The 21908-nt window shown below is 47.4% G+C and overlaps 1 protein-coding gene across 2 annotated transcripts in view; it reads right to left on the bottom strand.

Annotated features, from left to right (window-relative positions):
- GFRA4 (GDNF family receptor alpha 4) overlaps positions 1–21908 on the bottom strand; it is a 319424-nt gene that overhangs the window by 25653 nt on the left and 271863 nt on the right. For both annotated transcript variants that reach the window (XM_083185261.1, XM_083185349.1), the window contains 2 exons: positions 6589–6867; positions 4802–4882 (listed from right to left, as the gene is read on the bottom strand). In XM_083185261.1, coding sequence (XP_083041387.1) covers positions 4802–4882; positions 6589–6867 — 360 coding nt within the window. The remainder of the gene's footprint in view (positions 1–4801; positions 4883–6588; positions 6868–21908) is intronic.

Here is a 21908-nt window from a genome sequence, read left to right as displayed (position 1 = left end):
GAAAGAAAGTACTAAGTACCAGGGTGTGACATCAGCAACATGGTCAGGGATCAGGAGCTGGGCAATATACAATCCTGCAGCTGAAACGTCTCATCTCCACTCACAGTATCCATAGTGCGTCAGTGCTTTATTTATATAAATATCCATTCATGTACAGGATTGTATGTCATCTATTCCCTGGCCTCTACTGTATATACAGGTGGATGTCACAGCCTCTATTCCCCGGCCTCTGCTGTATATACAGATGGATGTCACGGCCTCTATTCCCCGGCCTCTACTGTATATACAGATGGATGTCACGGCTTCTATTCCCCTGCCTCTGCTGTATATACAGATGGATGTCACGGCCTCTATTCCCCGGCCTCTACTGTATATACATGGAGGATGTCATGGCCTCTATTCCCCGGCCTCTACTGTATATACAGATGGATGTCACGGCCTCTAATCCCCGGCCTCTACTGTATATACAGATGGATGTCATGACCTCTATTCCCCTGCCTCTACTGTATATACATGTAGGATGTCACAGCCTCTATTCCCCGGCCTCTACTGTATATACAGATGGATGTCACGGCCTCTATTCCCCTGCCTCTACTGTATATATATGTAGGATGTCACGGCCTCTATTCCCCTGCCTCTACTGTATATACATATATAGGATGTCATGGCCTCTATAAAACTGGCCTTCCTTTGACCTATTTCAGTATCTAGAGCATCACATTTGTGGATTCGATTATACTCTCAAAATGGCCAGAAAAAGAGAACTTTCATGTAAAACTCAACAGTCTATTCTTTGAAATGAAGGCTATTCCATGTGAGAAATTGCCAAGAAACTGAACATTTCCAACAATGGTGTGTACTACTCCCTTCAGAGAACAGCACAAACAGGCTCTAACGAGAGTAGAAAGAGAAGCGGGAGGCCCCGGTGCACGACTGAGCAAGAAGAATGACTTATATCCAATTGTAGATGAGTCCCAAAGCAGTTAGTAAGAAATACTATACTTGGTATAGTGCTGGGAAATGGTGCTGATGATTCAATGTAAATGTATCTATCTCTCATTCCTTTTTTCCCCCAAAAATGTAAGTGTAATGTGGGCTAGGTGACATGAGGGAGATTGCTAACCTAATGAGGGAGAGAGGGAGATTGCTGCTATTTCAAGGAGTCTCCTACAGAATGCAGGAGGGTAGGTAACTATAATTAAATGTTATCTTCATGGGAAAAAACAGTGCTTTCTTTCAAAAATAAGGACATTCCTAAGTGACCCCAAACTTCTGAACAGTAGTGTACACCATAGGAAAACACGAAAACCAAAAATAAATGATTTGTGGATGCTTGTTGTAGTAGGATTCTTTGCATTACAACTGGGGATGCCAGAACCACACCACCTATGTATCATAATGAAGACCTTTCCAAGGTCAACATATACAGAAAATATAGTTTGCCCTTTGGCCGTGAGGGTACATATTATCTAGGTGACCATCGAGGAGTTCCCCCACTAGGTGACTGTGCCCCAGGAAGTCACTGGATACCACAATCCCAGCAGACCCGTGGATTCTGTTTTTAGCATGCAATAAAATCATTTCTGACTGTTGCAATATTTTCTTTCCTTGAGCTAGCCCCACCAAACAGGGACAGCTGGTCACTTAATATCTCCATCCGTCATCCGCCATCATAGGAAGATTTCCTCCGTGCCTGCTCCTCCATGTGTTGCCTGAAAGGCTGTGTTCGCAGCACATAAATCTAGAGCCTCCTGCGTAAAGGGGTTGCACATGCGGCTTTTAACATTCCCCCCGAGGGACGAGGTTTGATAATTGAAAGCAGGTGTTACATAGACAAATGCTAGGAGCATCTTGGCTGACTTTCTACTTTTTAAGGTTGATGTAATTCCATCATTTGCTCCTCCAACTCGCTGGGTGGTTTGCAGAATGATTGCGCTGATCCCTACAGAGCCCCAGTGCCAGAGCCGTCCTGGCCTCCTGCTTTGTGGATTTATAGAGTTGCCTGTCAGTGCTGCGCCTGACGTCCCACAGGAACATGCATAGATGTCATTATATATCCGTGAGACTGCTCAGAAACCGCTATTGGAGACCTGAACTGGGAACACACACACAGACACACACAGACACACACACACACACACACACACACACACTAAAACAGAGTGGATGTGTGAATCTATTAAAATGTGACACACTATCAGCATTAGGACAGGTAGACCCTGAAACACATTCACTCGAGACTAAGGGGGTAATTCAGTACTAGTCGCTAATCAGCAGTCGTTCTCTACGTAGCGAGCGGCTTAACACCCTTGGTACCATGCAAGGAGATGGCAGTACGGATGGTGTAATGGTTAGCATTACTGCCTCACAGCATTGAGGTCATGGGTACGATTCCCACCATGGCTCTAACTGTGCAGAGTTTGTATATTCTCCCTGTGCTTGCATGGGTTTCCTTCGGGTACTCCGGTTTCCTCCCACAATCCAAACATATACTGGTAGGCTAATTGGCTCCCAACAAAATTAACCCTAGAATGTCTGTGTGCGTGTACATGTGGTAGGGAAAATAGATTGTAAGCTCCACTGGGGCAGGGACTGATGTGAATGTTCAAATATTCTCTGTACAGCGATGCGGAATATGTGTGCGCTATATAAGAAACTGCTAATAAATAAGGGGATGTGTACGAGAACACCCCCTTGGCCTTGAAGCGTAAGTCTTGCATATTCGTTTCCCAGGAAGCAAGCACTTTACATTTGGTGGTGAAATGCCATAGGATGAGATGTGTCAGCTGATCTCTCTGATCATGTGACTGTTTGACATCATAATCAGCCTTTGTTAAGCCACTCAGCTCTTGTACAAAAGTCATTGCTTGGTACAGAACAGTCAGATATTATCAGATGATCGTGGAGTTTCTAGAAGATTATACAAGTTGTTTAGTGCTGCAAATGGAGGGAGTGGGAATTTATTAATCCTTCTGAAAAAGAAAAGTGGAGGTGTTGCCCATAGCAACCATTCAGATTCTCACTGTAGCACACTAGACACAATGATAGCTATAATGTTAGTGGTTGCTACGGGTAAAACAAGTTGCTACTGGGGACTGTCTTGGTCCAACGCTTTATCCTGTGTTTTGGGAGCAGTAACAGCTGATACAGGGCCTGGAGGGCAATGCTACTCATTGAAGTAATACAAATATGTAATTTGGACCTTGAATTGTAGAGCAGATAGTAGCATTAGCATAAAGTGGCAGATGCAACTACAGCAAAAGACGGTGACAGCAGCGGGGGATGCAGAATCAGCCTCTCCCGATAACAGCGGTCCTTTGCAATAGAAGAACCCGGGAATTCTTCTGGGCATGTGCAGTTTCTCACACAAGCTGCAGGGGGCGCTGGGAAGGATCTGATTGGATCCCATTCAGTAAGAATGTGGAATACAGCCCATAGGCTTCTATTAGTTAACGCCATCTACAGATACCGGTAACTATCGAGTCCAGGCTGCAGAAAGTGTTGCATGCCTGCACAGTCGGCGTGGCGCTCCCACGGGGGGATGGACGGGGGTGGTGGCGAGCCATGGAGGCTACCATAGGCATCCCCATGCAAACGCTGGGTGATTCCGGATAAATGCGGCGAGTGTTGCCATGTTTTTATACACATCCCCTCGCATGGTTGGAGGGGATACCGCAGGGGTGGGGGGCGGGTGTATTTGCCGGGGCGGCCACTCTGGTACTACCGAGTCCACCAAAATAAGGGCCATAGTCATGTGATTGTGAAGTAGTCGCACCATTCCGTGATAGCAGATGCGACTATCCACACCCGGGGGCAAGTACCACAATGTGTGCGCATGTGAATACACAAAGATCAGCACAGCTACATCTGTAGTTACAGGGACCCGATTCCCGCAGTAAGAAGGTTTCCAGCCTGTAATCTTGGCTCTGACGTTACTAATCTGTGATCTGGAAGTTCTGTCTTTGTGTAATAATCATACATAGACCATGAACTTATGCACCGACTATTGTGCGGCATAGTAAGTACTGCGCATTGTCACTTCTCTCCCACACAATTACTGTCAATTACCTAACAACGGGTATTGTTCTGGCTGATCTGTATGGAGCAGATACTACCTGCTGCTGTGTCATTACTCCGATACAGCACATTCCCAGTAGTGGCGGGGGTCAGTACATGACGGCCATATCTCACCAGGGGGAGATGCTCTAAGCAAAAATACCGTAAAAACCCCTGTACATAATCTCACTCACGCTCTCACTCACTCACTCACTCACTTCTACCCTTTTAATAGTGATATTCTATAGTTGATCATGTGACTGCTGCTTACATCATAGCCCATATTGTAATGTACTCAGCTTTAGTATAAAAGTTACTGCTTTGATAGAACAGTCAATGTGAGCTGCATATTATTAAGGCCCGTACACACTGGGTGATAATGAGCTGAAAGCAGCTCGGTTTTGCCATTTGAACTCCTTTTAGCTCAAAAGCCGCCCTGTATGTACGGTGGTGAGCGATGGTGCCCACTCCCGCATCATCGCCGGCTGATGCCGCTCATCGGCGGCTTTCCATAGCATCCTGCTCAGTGTGTATGCACTCAGTGATTTTCAGCCCAGCAATTTTCCCCATCATTCCTGTCCATACACCGGGGGCCAAAAACGCCATCCATGTGATGTCATCATTTATCGCCGTGCAGACTGGGGCGCTTTTATCGAATCACAACCGCATCGGAGACGTGCATGGTGATAAATCTGCCCCTAGCTGAGGTTTGGATAAGCGCACTGTACAAGAAGGGCATAGTTACCTGCTGTGATGGAAGCCAGTCTCACGTAGTCAAATCCCCTCACAACCGACTCATAGGGTGAGCTCTCTAAGACAGTTACACCTAAAACACGGAGAAAACAATGTTACTGCAAATATTCTGGTACAAGGGGAGAAGGATCAAACTCTGGAGTCAGAAACTGCCAAGAGAGATAAAGTACCGGCCCATAACTGCCATTTTTTTCAAACACGGCCTGTAACATGGCTGCGAGGAGCTGATTGGTTGGTAAATGTATGAAGCTTGGAGTAGTGGTATCTATCCCCATATGGAATGTTGTGGGCAGGGTAATAATATTCCACCCAATCAGCTCCTAACTGTCAATTGACATATTGGAGCTGATTGGCTGGACAATCAAAGCAGGGGCACGTTTCGCACTTTTGCCTTACGCACCTTTATCCCAGATAAACAGACAGAACGTAGAGAAACCTCCGGGGGCGTGTTACACAGCTATTTGTGGTTAAATCACAGGTGAATAAAATACAGCATTTGACTTTTTTGGGCCTGGGGGCTGCACGTGTAAGATTGGAGGGCCCTATGTGGCCCCAGGGCTGCCTGTTGCCTATCATTGGTTTAAATGGTCTCCCTGTTAAGTAGATAATTAATTGGCTGTGTTGGAAGGACTAGCAGGTGTGTGGGGTGTTTTGCATAAAATCATCAGCGTGGCAAAGTCTGCTGGCACTGCCTGGCCTCACGCCCAGAGCTTGACTCATAGCTAGGTATGACACAATGCTGAATACTGCATCACTCATCCCTGCAAAGTCCCGCCGTCCCCTGCGTACCCCCTCTAACATACTGTGACTCCCCTGCATGCGCTGTCCGTCACATGCTGTAACCCCGGAACCGTGCTCCACAACACAGAGAGGCAAAAAGTATTGTAAATACTTAGGGCCTGATTCAGAGTGAGTTGTAGCTTAGCGAGGATTCCCTAAATGACAACACCCATCACTAGGCTGCAGGCGGCCGCCCAGCACAGGACGCCGGCTCCCGGCCCACGATGTGCCAGCAAAATTTGGTGCAAATGCAAAACCATGCCTTGTAAATGACTGCCGCTTTAAAAAAACCTCCGAGTTCGTCCGGCATTCGGCACTGCCGCTGCCTCCGAGGGCTTTTACATTTGGCGCCTAGCGTCTGTCAGGGAAGTGCAGCACATGTAGCGTTACCCGTGTGTTTCCCGGGATTTCTATGCTTGTTGCCAGGGGTTACATGCACTTTGCCATGTGGATATATTCTTAGAACCAGTGGTTACATGCATGCTGCCAGGGTGTTGCACAGCCTGCCAGTGCACCCGGAATTTGGCAATTCCAAGTAATGCTTTAAGCGCTGGGCTCCCCTCTGACAGCTGCTAGAGGTCCAGTAGGAACGTTACCATCTGTCTCCAACAAGGCGGCAGCCATTTTTGCATGGCTGTTTTAGCAGATTGCACAAGGACAGCCAGACTGCATGGAATCTGCCGTGACCCTGAACCACCATGGTGCCGGCTCCCCCCCTATATCTAGGGCTGCGGTGCCATAGCTACGCCTGGCAACAAGTATGAAACCCTTAGCAATTAGAAAGAAACCCCTGGCAACGAGAATGAAATCTCTGGCAATGAGCATGTAGGTATTATTACTAATTCAATTACAATGAACGTGTGGGGTCACCAGAAACTTTTTAGGCAGGGAGCATAACATTTCTGTTGTCATGGATACCCCAACATCGGAAGGTAATGCTTACTGCAAGTGATGGGAACAACTCTATAATACGGTTACTGAGCGGGAATCCATACTGACCTTCCATCAGTGTGTGGTGAATGCTCCAGTATATATTGAGGCAGTTCTTCTCTTTCTTCATCCCCCGCTTGCACTTGCAGCCGTGCAGCTGGCTAGAGTGCAAAGCATCCACGGTGCGCTTGCACTGGTTCTTGGCGTTGGGCGCCAGCTTGTTGGCACCGTTCCCTGCTATGCACTGGCGCAGCGTTCGTAAATTGAAGCTGCAGCTGGGATTGTTCTTGCAGGCTTCCCCGGCCTGGAGGCAGTCTCTGCTGGAGGAGGTGGCGCCCGTTGTCCTCTCTGGAAATGAGCACAAAGGACAAATAGGTCAATCAAACCTGCACCAGGGAGATGCGCGCCGCGTGTCAAGGCTAGATATATAAAATATGTATTATTTATGTATTTATTGTTAAATGTTACAAAATAGGGGTTATAGCCCTGGAAACACAACAAATGATGAACATTGATCTTTAGTAAATATATCCCATTCAGAGTACGCGGTAACGCCCGCACAGCTGTGTTCAGCAAACTAGGAACTAAAGTCTGCTCCACTTGCAGCAGCAGAATGATACTTTTTTTTTTTACCATCTTTATCCGGGTCCAAAAATACTTTGCATGTACAGTAGCGTAAGCACAGGCTGCCGGCACAGCCATATATCCTTCTTATGAGCTTGGTGCTGTGCCATGGACCTACCGTATAAAGTTGCAAATGAGCCCCTAAGCATTCATGGGGTAAATTTACTAAGATGAGAATTCTATTGAAGATGGGGTGTTGCCCGTAGAAACCAATCAGATTCTAATTCTTACTTATTTAGCAACTTCTAGGATATAATATATAGAATCCTATTGGTTGCTATGGGCAACATACTGTACCATCTTCAACAGTACTCCCATCTTCCCCATAAAGCAGGTTATACCAACCTCCTGCGGTAAATCCTGCCACCCATCACATCTATATTCATTTTGCATCCAGCCCAAAGCCTGGCCAAGGGAAATCTTATTTAGGGGTGTGGATCGAAAGATCGTAGGTCAACATGAATTATGTTGACAGGTCAAACTGTCAACAGGGTCAATAGGTCGGCACGAAGTTGAAAAAAAAAGGTTCAACTATGTGTCCACTATTGTCATGCCGACCATAAAAACCTGTCAATGTTTTGTACCTTTTAACCTTTCAATGTCCATCTTTTATCGCTCAACCTATTGTACCTGATGCATGTCGACAACATAGTGTTTACCTCTTGACTCTCAATCTATCATCTTTATATTTCCCCTCAAGTATGCTTTAGATCAGCTTCATAATGGGTGTAAGGTGCAGTCAGGGAGATTTCCAGATTGATCAGGGAGTAAGGGTGATTGATTCCGTTCAGGGAGTCTCCCTAACAGTCAGGGAGAGTTGGCAAACTACAGTATATCTGGCAATTTTTCTGAAGATGGTCACATTAGGCCTTAACCCTGGTACACCAAATCCCCGTAGACAAGTTCACCAATAAAGACTTGGCTCCCACTCCCCCCTTAATTAAAAAGTTCTACAGTTCTCCCTTTCCCTAACAGTGTTGTCTGTGTGTGTTAATCACCAATGGGTTTGCAGCTGATATTGTTGGATGCAGTGCATGTGTATGTGTGTGTGTTCACCAATTACCAGTGAGTTTGCAGCTGATATTGTTGGATGCAGTGCATGTGTATGTGTGTGTTCACCAATCACCAGTGAGTTTGCAGCTGATATTGTTGGATGCAGTGCATGTGTATATTCATCTGATCACCAGTGGGATCACCAGTGGGTTTGCAGCTGATATTGTTGGATGCAGTGCATGTGTGTGTATTCATCCGATCACCAGTGGGTTTGCAGCTAATATTGTTGGATGCAGTGCGTGCGTGTGTATGTATTCATCTGATCACCAGTGGGTTTGCAGCTGATATTGTTGGATGCAGTGCGTGTGTGTGTGTATGTATTCATCTGATCACCAGTGGGTTTGCAGCTGATATTGTTGGATGCAGTGCGTGTGTGTGTTCATCCGGTCACCAGTGGGTTTGCAGTTGATATTATTGGATGCAGTGCGTGTGTGTATTCATCCAATCACCAGTGGCTTTGCAGCTGATTTTGTTGGATGCAGTGCGTGTGCGTATGTGTTCACCAATCACCAGTGCGTGTGCGTGTGTTTATTCACTCGATCACCAGTGGGTTTGAGGCTGATCTTGTTGGATGCAGTGCATGTTTGTGTATTCATCCGATCACCAGTGGGTTTGCAGCTGATATTGTTGGATGCAGTGCGTGTGTGTGTATTCATGCGATCACCAGTGGGTTTGCAGCTGATATTGTTGGATGCAGTGTGTGTGTATGTATTCATCCGATCACCAGTGGGTTTGCAGCTGATATTGTTGGATGCAGTGCGTGTGTGTGTATGTATTCATCTGATCACCAGTGGGTTTGCAGCTAATATTGTTGGATGCAGTGCGTGTGTGTGTATTCATCTGATCACCAGTGGGTTTGCAGCTGATATTGTTGGATGCAGTGCGTGTGTGTGTATTCATGTAATCACCAGTGGGTTTGCAGCTGATATTGTTGGATGCAGTGCGTGTGTGTGTATTCATCTGATCACCAGTGGGTTTGCAGCTAATATTGTCGGATGCAGTGCGTGCGTGTGTGTGTATTCATCTGATCACCGGTGGGTTTGCAGCTGATATTGTTGGATGCAGTGCGTGTGTGTGTATGCATCTAATCACCAGTGGGTTTGCAGCTGATATTGTTGGATGCAGTGCATGTGTGTGTATTCATCTAATCACCAGTGGGTTTGCAGTTGATAATGTTGGATGCAGTGCATGTGTGTGTATTCATCTGATCACCAGTGGGTTTGCAGCTGATCTTGTTGGATGCAGTGCGTGTGTATGTATTCAACTGATCACCAGTGGGTTTGCAGCTGATATTGTTGGATGCAGTGCGTGTGTGTGTATTCATCTAATTACCAATGGGTTTGCAGTTGATATTGTTGGATGCAGTGCGTGTGTGTGTATTCATCTGATCACCAGTGGGTTTGCAGCTGATCTTGTTGGATGCAGTGAGTGTGTGTTTGTGTCTCGGTTGCCGACAGGGAAAAGGCGTTGGAGGAAGATCCTGGATCTTGGAAGCGGTTCCTTGGTGTTGGCACGTCACGTTCCTCCTGCCACGCTCTGCGTAGAGAACACACAGGGATTGCTAATGTCTCGCCAGTTGTCACTGTGAAGCATGAAAAATGCATTTTCCTGAGTGTTTCTTCACAGAGTTCTCCTGGATGTGCTTCAATTATCAATCTGCATTAATACCCTTTAGAGTTACATATCTAATTAACCACAGTGGGATCGCATTGGACGTATAGGGAGTCTACGGATCTAAGTACCAGAATTCTGGCAGGTAATCCCACAAAAATAAATCAAAATGTATTTAGCGGTAAGTAGATTGAACACATTAAATACATCACTGGCAACAATATACTGTATGTGAGGCTCCTCATCACATGGTTTAAGGATAGCGTCCAAGTTCAGCGGCTGAACTCATGAGGTTTTGTTAAAGGGGCAATCATTTACAGGGCAAAATCATTCACTGTGATTGACTGCCCCAAGTTCGGGTGGCACCTCCCACAGCTGCTGAACTTGGACGCTATTACATCCCGGTCTAAGAAGTCTACCATCGTTCCTCCACCAGGCTATGGGGCACATTTATCATCATAGAGCGATGCCGGCGCGGTGACATCGCTGAACATCGCATTGCGGTATTGTGCAATACCGCCGGGATGGAGCCCGTCCCTGCGAAGCCCTGACCCGGAAGCCGGGGGGTCTGCGCATGCGCAGTTATGCGCTGACCCCCGCCGACCCCTCTGACTGCACTGCCCCACTGGGCAGTGCGATCCCGCAGCCATAGGCTACAATGGGCTATCGCCATATCAGAATGGCGATAGCCCAGGGATGTGAAGCCGGGCTGCCCGATGTTGATACATCGGGTAGCTTCGCATTCCCCATAGAAACCTATGGGGGATGCGGCCGGCGGCGCTGCAGGGGGGATCGCAGCAGGGATCGGAGATTCCTGCTGTGGTCCACCTTTAATACATTTGTGGGATACTTAATATTTGCGGCTAAACCGGTGTTTTCGGGGATTTAGCCGCAAATATGATAAATGGGCCCCTGAATGAGAACAGGGGCATGGGGGGAGGGGTGGGGCTTAGCCTGCACACCCTAATTCCAGACATAATTACTACTATTACTACTACAAACTAGTATTAATACTCACTGCTAATCAGAGTAATTATAATAAACTTTGTAACCTTTACATTGAGTTCCTCAGTGTCATTTTTTTGGCCAAAAATATGGACCCTTCCACCATGACCAGGTGACCTTATTGGATTATTATGTATTATTATTATTACTATTATAATCTAACTTTATGCCCACTTGGATAGTAAAGTATGAACCAAGCCGGTCTAAAGCTCAGAAAACATTGTGTGTACCTTGTGACTGTGGAACACGTATTGTGGACTGTCCACTATCTGAAGGCATCTACAGTAACTAGACGTGTCCGACCAAGAGTGGTCAAACACCAGATTGTCGATCTGTCATCCGGATACGGTTCATGCACAGATCCAAAATCATTGGCTAAGCCTCAGATTGGGTACACGTCTGAATTATGCCCAATGTTCTACGTTCCGCTCTTACTTCCACAGTACGCTGTGGAGCCAGAGATCCACTGAGCCATGAATGTGACTGATGTTTTACGGTTCTCATATCCTGGCTGATCTCGGCTGCCGCTACAGTACTGTACGGTAGTCTACTGTACCTCACTATTCCCCCTGACCTCCCAGCCCTCTGCACATAAGGTCACCTTTAAATAATTGCTGCAATTTTGTGCCTGTCTCCGGGATTTTGTATTATATTAACCTGTAGTAAGCAGTAGGGGGGGATGGGGGGGGGGGGGAGTAGCATTGAACTCATACAGTAGATTTGCAAAATATTGCTGGACATTTTGTCTCAGGCACAGAAAAACAAATTCAATTATGTTTACGCCTAAACTGTTCACAGAAAAATGGCACGGAGAACGAGTTTGTCCCCTGTTGTGTATTATTAATGTGTCGGAGGCTTTCCTCCTATATATCATGCTTTAGTAGCCGCACAGCAGCCAGAAGTCGAGTACATTGTTTAAGGTCATGTTGCCACAATTGCTAAGTTGGCAATGGTGGATGTAGGTGCTCGGAGATACTGTAGGTACTGTATGGGCATGATGCTGTCTGTAGATGCAGAGGGAGGACACATACTGATGTAACTGCTGCTGCCCCTAATACTACATTAATACCCCTACCACACACACACACACACACAAACACACAGCCTCCATTGACTGCCATACAGTACACGCATCCTCTAGTGACTGCCATACAGTACACCCAGCCTCTAGTGACCACCATACAGTACACACATCCTGCAGTGACTGCCATACAGTACACCCATCCTCTATTGACTGCCATACAGTACACGCATCCTCTAGTGACTGCCATACAGTACACCCAGCCTCTAGTGACCACCATACAGTACACACATCCTGCAGTGACAGCCATACAGTACACCCATCCTCTATTGACTGCCATACAGTACATGCATCCTCTAGTGACCACCATACAGTACACCCATCCTCTAGTGACTGCCATACAGTACACGCATCCTCTAGTGACTGCCATACAATACACCCAGCCTCTAGTGACCACCATACAGTACACACATCCTGCAGTGACTGCCATACAGTACACCCATCCTCTATTGACTGCCATACAGTACACGCATCCTCTAGTGACTGCAATACAGTACACCCAGCCTCTAGTGACCACCATACAGTACACACATCCTGCAGTGACTGCCATACAGTACACCCATCCTCTATTGACTGCCATACAGTACACACATCCTCTAGTGACTGCCATACAGTACACCCAGCCTCTAGTGACCACCATACAGTACACCCATCCTCTATTGACTGCCATACAGTACACGCATCCTCTAGTGACTGCCATACAGTACACCCAGCCTCTAGTGACCACCATACAGTACACACATCCTGCAGTGACTGCCATACAGTACACCCATCCTCTATTGACTGCCATACAGTACACGCATCCTCTAGTGACTGCCATACAGTACACCCAGCCTCTAGTGACCACCATACAGTACACCCATCCTGCAGTGACTGCCATACAGTACACCCATCCTCTACTGACTGCCATACAGTACATGCATCCTCTAGTGACTGCCATACAGTACACCCAGCCTCTAGTGACCACCATACAGTACACACATCCTGCAGTGACCGCCATATAGTACACCCATCCTCTAGTGACCACCACACAGTACACCCATCCTCTAGTGACCACCATACAGTACACCCATCCTCTAGTGACCACCATACAGTACACACATCCTCTAGTGACCGCCATACAGTACACCCATCCTCTAGTGACCGCCATACAGTACACACATCCTCTAGTGACCGCCATACAGTTCACACATCCTCTAGTGACTGCCGTACAGTACACACAGCCTCTAGTGACTGCCATACAGTACACCCATCCTCTAGTGACTACCATACAGTACACCCATCCTCTAGTGACTGCCATACAGTACACCCATCCTCTAGTGACTGCCATACAGTACACACATCCTCTAGTGACTACCATACAGTACACCCATCCTCTAGTGACCGCCATACAGTACATGCATCCTCTAGTGACTGCCATACAGTACACCCATCCTCTAGTGACTGCCATACAGTACACACATCCTCTAGTGACTACCATACAGTACACCCATTCTCTAGTGACTGCCATACAGTACAAACAGCCTCCAGTGACCGCCATACAGTACACACATCCTCTAGTGACTGCCATACAGTACACACAGCCTCTAGTGACTGCCATACAGTACACCCATCCTCTAGTGACTGCCATACAGTACACACAGCCTCCAGTGACCGCCATACAGTACACCCATCCTTTAGTGACTGCAATACAGTACACCCAGCCTCCAGTGACCGCCATACAGTACACCCATTCTCTAGTGACTGCCATAGAGTACACAGCTTCTAGTGACTGCCATACAAAACACCCATTCTCTAGTGACTGCCATACAGTACACACAGCCTCTATTGACTGCCATACAGTACACACATCCTCTAGTGACTGCCATACAATACACACAGCCTCCAGTGACTGCCATACAGTACACCCATCCTCTAGTGACTGCCATACAGTACATCCATCCTCTAGTGACTGCCATACAGTACACACATCCTCTAGTGACTGCCATACAGAACACCCATCCTCTAGTGACTGCCGTACAGTACACACATGCTCTAGTGACTGCCATACAGTACGCCCATCCTCTAGTGACCATCATACAGTACACCCATCCTCTAGTGACCGCCATTCAGTACACACAGCCTCCAGTGACTGCCATACAGTACACCCATCCTCTAGTGACTACCATACAGTACACCCATCCTCTAGTGACTGCCATACAGTACACCCATCCTCTAGTGACTGCCATACAGTACACACATCCTCTAGTGACTACCATACAGTACACCCATCCTCTAGTGACCGCCATACAGTACATGCATCCTCTAGTGACTGCCATACAGTACACCCATCCTCTAGTGACTGCCATACAGTACACACATCCTCTAGTGACTACCATACAGTACACCCATTCTCTAGTGACTGCCATACAGTACAAACAGCCTCCAGTGACCGCCATACAGTACACACATCCTCTAGTGACTGCCATACAGTACACACAGCCTCTAGTGACTGCCATACAGTACACCCATCCTCTAGTGACTGCCATACAGTACACACAGCCTCCAGTGACCGCCATACAGTACACCCATCCTTTAGTGACTGCAATACAGTACACCCAGCCTCCAGTGACCGCCATACAGTACACCCATTCTCTAGTGACTGCCATAGAGTACACAGCTTCTAGTGGACTGCCATACAAAACACCCATTCTCTAGTGACTGCCATACAGTACACACAGCCTCTATTGACTGCCATACAGTACACACATCCTCTAGTGACTGCCATACAATACACACAGCCTCCAGTGACTGCCATACAGTACACCCATCCTCTAGTGACTGCCATACAGTACATCCATCCTCTAGTGACTGCCATACAGTACACACATCCTCTAGTGACTGCCATACAGAACACCCATCCTCTAGTGACTGCCGTACAGTACACACATGCTCTAGTGACTGCCATACAGTACGCCCATCCTCTAGTGACCATCATACAGTACACCCATCCTCTAGTGACCGCCATTCAGTACACACAGCCTCCAGTGACTGCCATACAGTACACCCATCCTCTAGTGACTACCATACAGTACACCCATCCTCTAGTGACTGCCATACAGTACACCCATCCTCTAGTGACTGCCATACAGTACACACATCCTCTAGTGACTACCATACAGTACACCCATCCTCTAGTGACCGCCATACAGTACATGCATCCTCTAGTGACTGCCATACAGTACACCCATCCTCTAGTGACTGCCATACAGTACACACATCCTCTAGTGACTACCATACAGTACACCCATTCTCTAGTGACTGCCATACAGTACAAACAGCCCTCCAGTGACCGCCATACAGTACACACATCCTCTAGTGACTGCCATACAGTACACACAGCCTCTAGTGACTGCCATACAGTACACCCATCCTCTAGTGACTGCCATACAGTACACACAGCCTCCAGTGACCGCCATACAGTACACCCATCCTTTAGTGACTGCAATACAGTACACCCAGCCTCCAGTGACCGCCATACAGTACACCCATTCTCTAGTGACTGCCATAGAGTACACAGCTTCTAGTGACTGCCATACAAAACACCCATTCTCTAGTGACTGCCATACAGTACACACAGCCTCTATTGACTGCCATACAGTACACACATCCTCTAGTGACTGCCATACAGAACACCCATCCTCTAGTGACTGCCGTACAGTACACACATGCTCTAGTGACTGCCATACAGTACGCCCATCCTCTAGTGACCATCATACAGTACACCCATCCTCTAGTGACCGCCATTCAGTACACACAGCCTCCAGTGACTGCCATACAGTACACACATCCTCTAGTGACTGCCATACAGTACACACATCCTCCAGTGACTGTTACACAGTGTGCAAAGCCTCAGTGACTGCCATACCATACACATATCCTCTAGTGACTGCCATACAGTACACACAGCCTCTAGTGACTGCCATACCGTACACACAGCCTCTAGTCACTGCCATACAGTACAGACAGCATCAAAGTTGCCGCCCCTGTATTATGAAGTGGGTTGGGGTTGGCTGTCTGGTGGGTGGCAGGCGGGGCTCAGCTATTGGCTAACAAGCAGGGGGGGGGCTTACAAGTGGGGAGGGACTGAAGGTTTCTCCAGTGTGGGGGGTGCACTATATATATATGGTTACGCCACTGGGTGGAGCCACATGTCAGCAAACAAAACAGGCCTCAGATATACATCACCCCACCAGTAATCATCACCACAGACCCTATTTCTTAGTCACCCCCAGCTATGACCCTAAATACAAAACTCTCCAGATTTTGCAGTGTCTTTGAATCCCATCGCTAAAGTACTTTCATGCAAGGGAATAAAAAAAAAAGTGTCAGTGCTTTCTAATAAATTCCAGAGTGCGGCTTTATGGGAGTAAGAAAAAAGCAATAGTAGATGAGCCAGCAAAATGGGGAACGTGTCAGGAGTCATAGACGGAGCTGTGGAATCCTATTATCAGTATGGATCTGGCAGCCCCGCTGCTAAACACACAACAGGGCTCATTAAATATAGAAGACGCTACCCCCAGATAGTACACAGAGGACTCAAAATGCCCCTTACAGTCTTAATTATATATTTGTTGAATATACATTAATTATGTATACTTTTAAACAAGTTATTTGAAATAATAATCCTCCTGTGTGTTAATGATACCTGTGCTTCTGCTTCTATTATTCACGCTGCCCGGCCACCGAGACACACTATTAACCGCTTTCTTCCCGTCATTAATAAGTACATCCCACCCTGTAAGTGAAGAAGTTGCCCGTAGCAACCATTTTCTAGATAACATGATGTCTTTTACAGCCTTTGAAATTACAACAGGCTGCATAGGCCTGAGGTTATTTAAGAGTCTTAGAATTTTGTGATTGGACAATAGTGTTAAGAAACTTGCTAGGCAATCAAGTTTGGTTTAGCTTTGTGGGGTTTTGGGATCGACCTATCAAGGAGTTTCCGAGGTGTAGGCTTAGGTGGGGTACATGGGGAGAATTTGAATAATTTAAATTCCTCTTCTGGAATTTAACTTCCTCTTCTTTTGGAAGCCCCCCGTCCACCCACCCATGTGATTTTTCTTGAATTTTCTAATTCGGTTCAATTATAATTCTGAATGACCACATGTGGTACAGCGCCACTGGCCAGCAGTTGCGTGTGGCATAAGTGCTCGTTGGGGGGCACTACCCCTTTGAAAAATGGCGGGTTTGTCCTTCCTTGATAGGGGAGACTATTGGGCACTCTTTCGGGGAGTGTCAACACAGTGCCAGATAAGGGGGGGGGGGGGGGGGGTGACACTTTCCCAATAAAAGTTATGCCTAGTGGCAACAAGAACCCTGTTGTTGTTACTGATAGATTGCAAGCTGGTAGACAGGGTCCTCTGACCTCACTGCAGTGTCTCATTATATCCAATCCTCAACCAACACCATTGGTTGCCAAAACTATATAGTAAATGTTATTATATATAATAAATGCATTTATATGGCATTTAAGGGAAAGTTGCAGAAAAATGTCCAACTTGTTTTCTATGTAGCAACTGTCAGGAAGAACAGAATAGATGATATAATGTTACTGATTTACTAAGGGAATACGATTACTAATATAGTCAGGTTCCTACATAGCCAGAAAAGCTGACCCGCTATAATGCCATCTGCGCCAATCAGCCCTGCATCGCTCTCCAGCACAGAGATTTAGGTTCTGCAATATTAGGTATTACCCATTTTTTAAGTGGCGGACCTGACGGGACGAGGACATTTCTCATGCTGGAAGCGCTATTTAAGATGACAGTTTTATTTCTTCTTTGTGAGCCAATCTGCACCTCCAGGGCCATTGAATGGTACAGCTAGTGTGACATTCCCAGTTATAATTGGATATGCTCTGTACACTTCAAGAACAATAAAAGCATCTCCATCTGTGGCATGTGATAACATTGCTGGCTCCCGCTCTGTCAGACAGGTACGGTACATTCTGCTTCTAGTCTATTTCAGTGGCTCACTCTGTGCAATCTCATAGGCCGCTATACAAATCCAGGCACGGAATAACTGGTGCAGGGTTCACGGGGGGTCAAAGTGACCGGAGTGCTGGCATCATCAGCAGCAGCACGTGAAACGCGTCTCGCCCAGCGCCATTGTATTGCTGATGTCATGTCTACAGTGAGAAGCCAGGGACAATGTTACCACCAGTACAGAACTCGACCATTGTGATGCTAATTCTCCCTCTGTTATCTGCAGCGCCACGAAACTGCCCAATTTCACCTCTTCCTCAGCATGTCACGCATTATAATAAATTCAATTTGATCAATGTTTTTCTTTCGCCTAACGGAATGGGGCCAACTTCATAAGTCAAGGTGGTGCTGACTTTCACTGCTCATTTCATTTCTTAGCCCAATGACATTTAGAGGTCAGCACATGTGCATTTAAGTGTTCTGTGCCCAGTGAGAGTGGGTGAGTTCTGCCCACCAACGTATACATCATCATTTTCTGGATTTTAAATGTTACACCCAGGGCAGGCTCCAGAAGTGGAGCTGCAGCACAAGTGAAAATTCAAATAGGATAGACACACCCACTGCCTTCAACTGACATTCCAAACTGACTCACTGGCAGTTGGTGTTGCTCCCCTATTTGAATTTTGGGCTGTGCCGCAGGCCCCTCCTCTGGAACCGCCACCGGTTAAACCCAACCACACCATTGACACAGCTTCTCCTAAATTCCTCACTCTCACCTCCACCTACAACATCTGCATATGGACCTCATAGGCCACCAACAGTGAAGGTCACTCTCTTGACATGAGCAGCATGGACTGAACCCAAAGTTTGGTCCTGTCGAAGGCAGAGGGAAGGAGATGATATTAGAAGTAAGAGAAGTAATGAGTTAAGAGGGCCCTGCTCGTGAGAGCTTACAATCTAAAGGGGAGGGGCAGAAAGATATGGGTGGCCAAGAGGGTAGAGATAGTGAGCAAGAAGCATAGAGCAGTGGGTTAGCCCAGTGGAACGCAGATTGAGGGGGTGCAGGATTTGCACGCGGAGAGGATGTTCTACATTGTCAAAGCAGCAGAGAGAACATGGAGAATTATTATAATTTTTTCTATCCTTTATTTATTCGGCACCACAATGGAGTCTGCAGTGCTCAGGTACAGAGTGTATCCTCTTAGTACATGTGCCTTCTATGTGTTAAACTAACACACTAACATACCTCCCAACTGTCCCGCTTATCGCGGGAACGTCCCAATATTTTGGGACATTCCCGCGTCCCTCCTGCCACCGGCAGTGTCCCGCGGCGGGGGGGGGGGGCAGTTGGGAGTCCCCCCCTGTAGTCCGCGAATAGACGCTGTGCGCATGCGCACAGCTTCTATTCTTGCAGGCAGAGGGGCTGGTCAGCAGCTCATAGAGCTGCTGGGCATGCCCCACAGCGGCGAAAAACGGGGGCGTGGCCTCACGGCAGTGCCGCGATTATAGACCACGCCCCCTTCCCCGATAGGCCACGCCCCTGAAAAAATCGCCACGTGCCTCCGGCATGCCCCCTGTCCCGCCACAGGATGTCCAAAAGTTGGGAGGTATGCACTAACCCTCACCCCATCACCCTGATAGATTGCTCATGCCTATCCAAGCCCTGGACTCTCGGGCGATTATTAAGCCTGGAGAAGTGATAAAGTGGGCGGTGATAATGCAGCAGCCAATCAGCTCCTAACTACATAACCCTATCCATAAGGAGAGACAATGTGAGTATGAACAACAGTGTGACTTTTGTTGAGTATTGTGTGATACACCGTGTTGGAGTGGCCGCACTTCTGTCATGCACAGGGCTGGGGAAGAGGCACTGGGTGTGTCACCACGCCTGGGATTGACTTTCTCAACCCCCATTCCCCTTCCCGAACCCAAACCATGCCTGGGATGTCGAAGAAGAGACAGCTGGAGACAGCTGAGGAGAGGTAGATGTCCAAAGAGTAAATGACATGAGAGGGCAGAGAGGCGAGAGAGGACGAGGTGGAAGAGGTTCATGACCAGTTCAGCAACCTGAACAGGAATGGCACACATCGCCGGATCTATATCCGCTGGGCCAGCTGCTGTACTTCACAACTTATCTGTAAGTGGAAGATTTACATCAGCGCTGTAATAAAGTGAATGACTTGTATATAAAAGCCAGGTACTTGCTCCCTGCTCAATAACCCGATTGCGAACACCGTACACAAATGAGTCCTGTGTCTTTCTATTACCGGAGAAGAATTCACAGATCTATAATATGCATTGCAATCTCTCTCCAGCTAAATAATGAGACTCGATCAATAGAGAACCTTCATCTGCGCAAAAGCTCTTAGCTTTAAGTGATATTTCTTGGTAAATAAGGAACAATTTTCATTTCCATTACAGTAACCGAGAGACTTTGATGCACACAGCTTCTCCAAGTAAAATAGTCTCTGACTTGCAGAAGATTGACAAGATAATGCGCGGAACGTCACTCCTTAATTCACCTATTCCCCATACGCTATTTGCGCTGCCGCCGGTAATGATATGATTGACTAAGTCACCGGGGAAAGGTGTATCCAGAACCGGTATAATGCAGCACTCTACATAAACGTAACATTCCCAGATTGCTGGGGGCCGGTACCTGACAACTGGGTAAGTGATTCTGGGAAACTGAGATTTGGAGAGAGATAAAGATTCTGGTTGCCTCACCAAGCAGCAGTCGCAGGCTGTGACATGCCTTCCGAAATGTTCACAACGGTAGGGCGTTTGACTCACTGCCCACCCATCACCTCCTGGAAACACTAGCTGTCAATCAAACTGCATCCTAATTCACACTGCGACTACTGTTGAGAGATCATTGGGACGTGCAGTATGTGCAGCACTATGCAACAATAATCACCCAACTGCGCAAACATCGGCACTGCAAATACCTGCGCCCTCCTCTGACTCACGCAGCATGTTACTTATACAGTGGATGGAACGGACGCCTGCATCATAGACAAACAATCACCCCAATGCTAGGGACGGCCCAGGGCTTAGTAAGTGCTACCTACGGCCATAGTGACAAGGCTACTCCGCCCATTATGGTGTAGCTACTCCACCCATTGTGACAAGGCTACTCCGCCCATTGTGACAAGGCTACTCCGCCCATTATGGTGTAGCTACTCCGCCCATTGTGACAAGGCTACTCCGCCCATTATGGTGTAGCTACTCCGCCCATTGTGACAAGGCTACTCCTCCCATTGTGACAAGGCTACTCCGCCCATTATGGTGTAGCTACTCCGCCCATTGTGACAAGGCTACTCCGCCCATTATGGTGTAGCTACTCCGCCCATTATGGTGTAGCTACTCCGCCCATTGTGACAAGGCTACTCCGCCCATTGTGACAAGGCTACTCCGCCCATTATGGTGTAGCTACTCCGCCCATTGTGACAAGGCTACTCCGCCCATTATGGTGTAGCTACTCCGCCCATTATGGTGTAGCTACTCCGCCCATTATGGTGTAGCTACTCCGCCCATGAGTAACTTCTTTAAAGCATAGAACAATATGAGATGGCTTCTAAACGGCGGTACCCTGATAACTGACAATGTCTAGGTCCAGTGGTGTAACAATGCCACCACAGTCCAAGCAGGGGTGCAGAGTATCTGCAGATTCCATGTGGTCAGCCCGTCCGCATGGGATCTGCTGAAAACGACCCTCGGAAAATGGCTGCTGCCTTGGAGGAGACATATGCTAGAGAACCTACTCTGCCAGATATAGGAAACGCTTGGGCGACTGCAAGCAGGAAACTCCTGGCGAAGAGCATATAACCCTTAGCAATGAGACCGAAACCACTGGTAATGAGCATGTCAGTAACCACTGGCAACAAGCATTTAACCCCTGTCAAAGAGCATTTAACCCTTGGCAATGATAAAGAAACCCCTAGTAATGAGCATGTAACCCCTGGCAATGAGCATGTACAGTAACTCCTGACAATGAGCAGGAAACCCCTGGCAAAAAGCATATAACTCCTAACAATGAGCAAGAAACC

This window comes from Crinia signifera, chromosome 1 (genome assembly GCF_055691185.1).
Source record: "Crinia signifera chromosome 1, ASM5569118v1, whole genome shotgun sequence".
Taxonomy (NCBI): Eukaryota; Metazoa; Chordata; class Amphibia; order Anura; family Myobatrachidae; genus Crinia; species Crinia signifera.
This window is presented reverse-complemented; position numbering and strand designations above follow the sequence as displayed.